This window comes from Xiphophorus maculatus, chromosome 16 (assembly GCF_002775205.1).
Source record: "Xiphophorus maculatus strain JP 163 A chromosome 16, X_maculatus-5.0-male, whole genome shotgun sequence".
NCBI lineage: Eukaryota > Metazoa > Chordata > Actinopteri > Cyprinodontiformes > Poeciliidae > Xiphophorus > Xiphophorus maculatus.
The window spans coordinates 8,841,738-8,851,056 of NC_036458.1; the positions used below are offsets into that span (position 1 = coordinate 8,841,738).

Consider the following 9,319-nt stretch of genomic DNA (forward strand, 5'->3'; position numbering starts at 1 on the left):
GATACTGTGGGAAATTTAGAATATTTTTGTAGGCCACTGAATAAAAAAACTGATTCTTATCGTTAGTGGACGTGTTACTGCTAGGTAAACACTTAATAAATATATTTTGACTTTGCTTGTGATGTAATATGTCGCAGAAAACACTCAAGCATACGCCTTACGGTCGAATCAGTGTGAAATGCTACTACGATCCTCCAGAGCAGAGACTCACAGTGGAGATTCTACATGCTGCTGACATTATCGCATTGGATGCTAATGGTAAAAGTAAAAACAAATGTTTTTTGATAGACATAAGCTTTGTTGAACATCTTGTAATACTTTTGTCATCTCCTTCAGGTCTTAGTGATCCATTTGTGATTGTGGAGCTTTGTCCTCATCACCTCTTTCCAGCAGCCAAGAGTCAACGCACTCAAGTAAAGCTAAAGACGCTGCATCCAGTATTCGATGAACTGTTTTATTTGTGAGTGAAAAGCCATAATTTCTTCTCCGCATATATATTTAAATTGTTTTTATTGTTTTATACTTGTGCATATGTATTAATTGTTTTTATCTTGTAACCAGGTTGCTATGTATTGGAAAGTTTTTGCTCAGGTCCCTCTTGAAAATGAGATCTAGATCTCAATGGGGTTTACCTGATTAAATAAAGGAATATATATATATATAATTAATATATTGTTATCACTAACTTCAGTCTATTTTATCTGTCTTTTATTTAGCAAGCCAACACCAACTTACTCATAGTTACAGTATGAAGTGAAAGGAAATAATACATAATTTCCATTTTCGCTTCCTTTTTTTGTCTAAATAAGAACCTGAAGCGTAAGTTGTGCATTTGTATTCATCTTGTCTGAGTCAGTACATTCTTCCTGTGTAAGTTCATCTTCAAGTATTTCGGGATTTGTCGCATGCTGGTCCTTGGCTAGCTTTCAATGAGTCCAATTGGGTGGACAGTGTCTTTGAGGGTCAGTTTTCAAATCCTGCCACAGATTCTCAGTTAGATTCAGGTCTGGACTTTGTGCCATTGTAACAAATGAATAAGCTTTTATCTAAACAAATGGTTTCTAAAGTTGAGATTTTGACGCCATCTGACAAGAACACCTTCTTCTTACAGTAACAGTGGCAGATTTGCTCTACAAAATGGGGAAAGACATTTCACCACTAGCACCTTAAAGTTATTACATTAGTGACAGCACTTCAGGCCATACCAGGTTCAGGTGATTGATTGAACAGAAAACAAACAACATTATTGGGAGACAGATGGGAAGAAAACAAAGAGGGAGAGGAGGGGACCAGGAAGACACCAACACCAGCAAAAAGACACATTTTTAAACATAGTTTTTTAAGGCTAATAAAAATAGTTTTTTATGTAATAGTCTAATCTTAAATGTCATGCTCTCTTGGTTGTAAGTAGAAAATCATTACAATTAACAGAAATAAAGGCTTTCAAGTATTCATCTGTGTGTAATTAATCAATACACTGTGTTTCACTTAGTGATAAAGTTCCTAAAATAAATGGGATTTTCAGTAATACTCTAATTTATTGAATGGGTCTGTAGATTTACAATGAGGTTAAATTACACACAGATGGGCTCTGTTTACTAATTAGGTAACATCTGACAAACAAGACATTTGGTCGCACAAATTGTTTTTAGATGAATCAGAGTAACAGTTGGAGGGGCGGGGGAATACATTCACACCACAATAAAAAACAAAACAAAATTTAAAGCCATTAATAATTTTCCTTACATTTCTCAATTTTTCCTCTGACCTGTGTTGGTCCATCACGTAAAATTCCGATAAAGCAGACTGAAGTTTGTGGTCATGTGGCAAAATATGGAAAAGGCCGTGTGTGTGTGTGTACATGGCAGTGTATACTCTGTTTCTCATTTGATTGGTTATTTGACTCTATTGTCTTCCAGTCATGTCAGTCCTGAACAGTACAGGCACAGGTACGCCTGTTTGACCTTCACTGTGATGGACTATGACTGGCTGTCTACCAACGACTTTGCTGGAGAAGCTGTCGCTCCACTCAGCGACTTCTGCTGGCCGGGGAGACCCAACGCCTCGGCTGCCGGAAAGAATGTCCAGCCCGTCATTCTGCACTTGTCCCGCAGCAAACCCAGTGGTACAAATACTGTAGTTGAGGATGTTTCAGTCTGTTTGCCTTACGAGGTAATTCTAAGAATATAAGAGGTATGTTTGCTCTTTCTCCCTCAGAAAAGCCAATCATGAGGATGTTGGATGCTCGCACGGGAGACAGGGAGGCTCAGGAGTTCGTCCGCAGGCTGAAGGAGATTGAGAAGTCGATGGAGGAGGACTGAGAGCTGTTAGTATTGGTTGTATTCATGTTTTCTGATCACATCTTGCAACACGTGCTTTTGTACTTGTAACAATGTTTACAATATTTATCCTTTCTTTTCCAATGTATTGTTTGTTCGGTAATTATACCAAAATGAAAAGAACATGAGGATGTTTTCTTACTGGAAGATGAACATCCAGTCACTGTGCAACGCTATGCTGTCTCAGTTTAACTATATTTTAGAAGTCAATGGATAGTTGATACTGAATGTTACTAGTCTATATTTTTTGTAATGAAGTAATTGTTATGTTTGTTGTATAATATTTGATATGATAGATTTAACATTTAAAAAAAAAATATTTTGTGAAAGTAGCCAACATATAGCTCTAAGTCTTAAGTCTAAATCTATACCTCAGATATGTTTATTGCTTACAGAGGTGCTTTGATGGGGGTTCTTCAAAAGTAATGTGGAGTTCAATTGGATGGAAGCTTATTTAGTGTGTTCACCTTCTACAGCATCCATCATAATTAATGGCACCCCTGGAAAGGATGTGTTAATAAGTGTTGATCTGTAGGGGGTTTAATTTGTTTAACTATTACTCTTTCTAAAGATATGGGAAAGTTTAGACCAAGTTATCCATTTCCTTTACGACTAAAATCACCACACATCTGTTCAACCTGCATGCAAATTCTCTTGTTTTTCTCGCTACAAATTGTGGTAAGTAGAAGCAAATCTTCTTACCTGTTGTGTATATTAAACAACAGGAAAGCAAGATGTTGCTTGACATACAAATCCACCTTAAAACATTAAGTATAAATTGCAAAAATAATTAAAGTACATTTATTTTTACGTTGGAGTAAAAATTACAAATAAAAGGGGGAAAATAATGCAACGGAGGAGTAAATTTCTATTAAGAACTTTGTGAGATCAATTTCACATATTTACATGAAAATACTTAGATATTCTCTGATGTTGAAAACTTCAGAGCTTTTTTTCTTAAAAGATTTGGACACTATGATGTCAGGAAATATTTTGTTTAAATATTTTATCTGAGTTTTTTTTTTTTGTGTAAATTTGCAAATAACTCCCCTGTGGCCAATTATTTTTATGAAATCTTACTTTTCATAGGCATTGTTCTTAGTGCAAAAATTGTGCCACATTTCATGTTATTAAAAGGTAGGATTTTTTTTTTAATTATTTTGGGACTTGTTGCAAATCTAAGGGGTTCCATTAATTGTGGAAAGTGCTGGATGATTTATTCTTTCAAGCTTCTTAATATAAACATAAGACGTTAATTGTAAGAATGCAGTTTTAGGTGGTCTGAAATCTTAAGCTTGTGGGCCAGTGAGAGGTCTGCAGCAACAAGGTCTAACATTTCCTCGCACACAAGCCACTGCGTGGTTTCATTTAACTTTTAATCACCTTGCATTAAAAGACTTCAGTGTTATGAAAACTTAGTCACCTACCTCTTTCTTTTTTCCTGTTTGCACAAGAGCAATAGGGTAACTGAAAGCTGTTTTATTTATTCAAAGCTTTAATATAAAGAATATCTAACCTAACTCTCACCTAATTAACAAAAGACTTGATAAAATACTTGCTGACTTATATAAAGTGACGCAGTGAGTTCAGATCATTACAAAAATATTTTATTTTGTTCAGAATTGAACAACTTAATGAACAGATGAACCTAAAGAGTTCAAGGAATTCATTTCTAGGACTGTGCTCCACTTTCTCTCTTTTTGTCCTTCACATTTTTATTCTGACGGAGGCAAAAATACTGCATCCTCGTTTCAGAAGTGCCAGCGTTTCAGAAACATGTTTAAAGGAAAACCAGGCTAATTGGTTTGGATTCGCACATGCAGTGTTCAGAATCCACCAGAGAACGACTTCAGGCGTCACAACGCCTGGGATATGAAAGCTTTAAATCCACGAAGGCCTTCGTTTATGTTTTAAATATAAATCTGTTCCACGGTTTGACATTTTCTCTCTCAAGGTGAAGAGAAGTGAGGATAATGACACGTGCAGTGGTATAATTGCACTTGAGGGGGAAAAAAAGTCCTACCCTCTGCAGCAGCTCTCACTGGCCTGACAGGCAGAATTAAGCTTGAGCTCCAAAAGCTCTGTGAGTGTAGCTGGAAGACTGGGACCTTAATGCTGCTGCAAAAAAGATGAGGGTCACACTTTGACCTAGAATCCAACCACTTTACCTTGCGAAAAAGAAATTCCTATTACATGGTTATGCAAAATAAGAGTATTAAACAGGCTTCAAAAAGCACAAAATATCCACACCCGACTCTCAGTGTTGCTATAGCAAGTCAAGAAATAGTTAAGTAAATATTGATTAGATTAATCCTAGCTTAGTTTAAAATGTGTCAATACATATGTTTACTTTATTAAAGGGATTGTGGATTTAAAAATGTTTTTAAAAAATGCACAAATGGGAAAATTTGCTGGTACCTTTAGTAAAGATGTGTTAAAATCGTTAAAATAAATCTCTTCTTGTAGCCACATACAAGAAGAGATTGGGCAATTTCTCTGTGCAGAATCTCTCCAAATTATCCTAAGTCTCATGGTGTGATCTGCACACAGGTTTTCTCAAGATTTAGGTCTGAGATGCACATGACAGCATTTTGTCCGCTGAACCATTTCCGCCTTTATTTTAGTGTATGATTTTGGATCATTATGAAATACCCAATTATAATAAATGTTGATTTCAACATATTTTCAGTCAAAATTTTACTATAGTTCCAAGTGTCCATGATGCTCTATAACAAGTTGTGTGACACATTTTCCCCTTTGTTTAAGCCCAAACCTACCTGTGTAGATTATTTTAGACAAGCTCATCAGAACAAAGTTTATGACGCCGTAAAACGCTAGAAAAGTTGATTAGACGTCACAATTTAGTAATTTCAGTTGTCATAGTAATTTCACTCTTAATGTAAGAACTTTTGTGCTTGGTGAGGATTATTTCATGTAGCATTTCTTTTTTGTGATAAAACATTCACTATTGGAAAACCTGTTTAGTCAGACTTAAATTGTGCCACATTTATAAAGAAATGTATTTGTGGGTGGAGCCGGAGAGCTGCGTGGGCTGCACCTAGAACGAACTTATCAAATCTTCTCCGCCGATTTCAAACAGCTTTTGGTTGAGACAATGTTGTGATCTGGGATAGCACCTTCCTCATTGGAAACATTTTCAAAGTCTTCTACAAGAGTGCCAGCTAATAACAAATAAGAGCTTTTGCCCCTTTAGTCTTTTGGGGTTTGTTGATACATATAAGCTTGCTCTTTTTTCACAATTTCAAAACAGTCACTAAGTTGTAGTAAAGAAAGCGTAGCAGGTACTTAGCACCAAAATCCTCACACCGACAGCATTTTGACAGTGACGTAACCTTTTAGTGGCTGCTTGTGTAGTGCTTTGCTGTAACCATGTGAAGTTGTGAGGATAAAGCAGTCAGAAAAAAATAAAAACAGAAAAGAAAACATTTTAATGCCTAAAAAAAAAACGTGATTTGCATTACAGGGTTTGTTCAGGTGTTCAGGAAGCCTGCTTTCTTACAGGTGCAGGGAGTCATTTAGTATGTCTGAACAGCACTTGCATTTATGTTTGTTTAGTTTATTTTTGAGATGTGGCATTTAGTTACCCCCTAGAAGACAAGCACAGCTTAATAAGGTAATAGTTGAATACCTATCAGTGTTTGATTGGCATTCTTCCTCAAAAACTTTAATTTATTACCAACATATGTTTACAAAAAACAATGCAACCTCATTTTGAGTATAAACAAACATTAAAATTTAGATTAGGGTCATGACATTTATATCTTTGTAAAGACAATGTTAAAGGGGGGCAGTTTTAAATTCAGGGTTCTATCTTTGGAATAATAATAAGAATAATTTGTTAGTATTCAGTCACAGTAAGCTAGTTGTGTTTTGTGATCAGCATAAAGAAGGGGCGAAACATAAGTTTTAAAAAAAAAGCATGTTTTAGACATGCACAAATTACAACAATAGTTTAATTTCTCCCCGTATAATGAATTGCTTAATTTTGAGGATTTTTCTTCAGATTTTAGAGATTAAATCTAGTAAAAACTGTCTAAAGTGGCAAAAAAAACCTTTGAAATTGTTATTGTTAAAGTGAATTATTTGTCATTGAATTGTAAATGCCTGTGTTGCTGTATATTAGATAATAACTTTAGAAAATGTCCATGACCCAATAAAGACTGTATTTAAATTTCATCCTGGTTTCTTCATTCTCATAAAAAACTGTATGTATTATTTATTGAAATTATAGCAGCCTTAGGAAAAGGGTGCAACATTGGCACATGATGCAACCTAGCACACGATCCTAGTGTGAAAAAAAAAAATCCACAGGCTGATTTTGACCTTTTTGTCCATTCATCCTCTCTGTCAATCTCTCACCTTTCTTCACCACTCTCCTCCTCTCCTCTCCTCTCCTCTGTGTCTCTGGCAATCCTTGACCTTTTAATATTTTTGCTTCCCAACTGCCGCGACTAGCCGGAGATCAAACATGTACTGCAACACAGTGGCAACTCTGCAGAAGAGCGACATAAAACCACGAGGAAACAGTGGTGTTCATTATGTCCACCATGAGAATACAGAGCCGCAGGACACACTCACCTTAGTGTCCACACCACTCAAAGGGACTGCTGTGATAGTGGATTAGACAAGGATTTCTCATAGCTGCAAGACACGAAAGCTTGTGGTTTACTGACTTGCAGTCGATACGTTCTAAATTAGAAACCTGGTGAAAACAGATGGGTTATGAACTGCATGTTGGCTCAAGTGTGGAGAGGACTTCGTCATTTTCTACAGACACAATGCCCTCCAACCAGTGCATCAGCTGCAGCATGTGAGAGGCTGAAGCCGGTTGCAGATTAGTGATACTGGTTCCCTGTGATGAATTGAGTGTTTGTTTGACAACATGGATTTTAGAAAAGCTGGATAAAAATGTTGCAGGTCTTCTGATTTCCGCCACTAGATGTCGCTGTAGTTTCATGAACTGTTTCCACTCAGCAACTTATGCACTTATGTCGTCTTCTTAATGACAACAAAAAAGAACATTTATTCTTTTTTTTTAAGGACAGTAGGCTATATAATAAATAGTGTTTTTTTAGTAGTAATGCCAGGATGTATCACCCATTACTAAACTTTTTATGTTTTCCAAGGAAAACAGCAGAACTTTGAATTTGTCACTTTGTTGTGCTGTTATCAATGCAGCAAATCACAACTGGATAAAGGATTTTATGCATTTCTACTTTTACCTTAAATTTAAAACTTTGAAAATTAATAAAAAGTAAAGAAAATACTTACCTTGCAGATAATAACAAGCCCTGTTTTCCATTGTATAGCTACTGACGTTCAATTGCAGGAAACATATAAGAATAGTTTGTTGATAAAGTGGATATATCTTCTTGTTACGTCTTCTCTAGGAATAACAACACAAGTAAATAAGTCCTGTCTTATGTTTTATGACTTATGTCAAAGTCAGTATTTACTACTGCTGTCTGTTAAAATGACAGCAATAATCACTATTCCTTTATAATTTTAGTAGAAAAGTAAAAAATATATATATATATCTCATTTAATTACATTTGATTATTTGAATTTCTGAGAACATTTCCTTCCAGGTAAAGACATTGTTTTGTATCATTTCAAATAAACCCAAAATAGAGGTCTATCATGTTTTGATGTTGGTTAAAAGTACACTGAGCTTCTCGTACTAACTTTTCCTTAAATCTTATGAAAAAGCTGGAAATCTGTAGCAGTTTCTGATCCCCAGGAATGTTGGCAGTGTCTGTGCATTGCTGTTGCTCCTCTTCTGGCTCTGGCAGATACATTTAACACAGCATTGATTCTGCAAAGTCTTATCTTCTCTCAGACAAGCCTAATCCTCAATGCAGAATGTTACACCATAGTCCCCGTCTCCTCCCACCGCAGCAGCTGAACCTGGATCCCCCACACACCCAGATGTGGGATTTCACACCTGCACTACTTTCAGTATCAGTCAAGGGAGCAGGTTAAATTGTAAATTTATACAAACTAAGCTCTCTTTTGGATCTCTGTGTGCATGTGCTGGCAAGACTCCACCATTCTGTTTGTAGTTTATGTTCATAAAATGAAAAATGTGACTATTTATGCACCCTAATTTCAAAATTTTGGTAAATTGCCTCTGAACTGCATGCTATATCATTAAAAATGTGTACTGCTGGGAGGGCCTGTGAAGATGCCTTTAACAAAGATCATTGCATGCAAGGACATAAACACCTGTGCCTGCAGGTGCATCTCTTGCTGACAGGTCTGCATAATTAGACACTTCTGAAGTCAGCCTTTGCTCTCCAGTGTATGTGATGTGGGAAGAAGCCTATACAGCAAGTCCTTTGTGGCTTCTGAGGCCTCTGCTGGAGTGAGAAGAGATAATATTGGACAGCTTGCCCTTGAGGAATGCAAATGGGATGGTGTTTGGGCCACAGCCAGTGATTTGCTGGGTCTTTTGGCCAAATCCATCACAGAACCATCCCTTTATCTTCTTACAGTCTTGTGTTGACTGATCCCAATATACTGTCTGAATGAGACCAGAATGAGTCCATTAATGAGGACACAGGTTCTGACATGTTCTCATTAGGTCTATTCTCTGTAAAACTAAGGATTGAATCTTTCTGAATTAAGGGACCTCACTCTGCTTGAACACTTTAAATGTTCAAGCAGAGTGAGCAGTAAATGATTAATGCTAATGATTAATTTTCCAGATAAAAAAAAAAATCTGATTATTAAATTATTATTAAAGCCAAGTGGAGGAAAGAAATTGCCACAGTGTTGCTACATATTAATTTGCGTGCAATGCAATCTTTGATTTCCGCCAGACATCCAAGTTATTTTGCTCACAAAAATACTTGTTGTTGAATTTCTCTGGGTCATTCATGAGCATAATGTTTCTCTCATAGTTGTAGGTTATGTTTGGGTGCTCCACACTTTAATTAATTAACATTGACATATAACAA

At 36.2% G+C, this 9,319-nt stretch overlaps 1 protein-coding gene across 2 annotated transcripts in view; it reads left to right on the forward strand.

Moving 5' to 3' along the window:
• The window catches only part of baiap3 (BAI1 associated protein 3), a 42,732-nt gene extending 36,196 nt beyond the window's left edge, over positions 1–6,536 (forward strand). The window contains exons 31-34 of one of the 2 annotated variants that reach the window (XM_005796792.3): positions 138–258; positions 337–460; positions 1,920–2,125; positions 2,218–2,321. In XM_005796792.3, the coding sequence (XP_005796849.2) occupies positions 138–258; positions 337–460; positions 1,920–2,125; positions 2,218–2,321 (555 nt within the window). Of the gene's footprint in view, positions 1–137; positions 259–336; positions 461–1,919; positions 2,126–2,217 lie in introns of both variants that reach the window. The other variant, XM_023349606.1, reaches the window with a different exon arrangement.
• Positions 6,537–9,319: the final 2,783 nt, after the last annotated feature.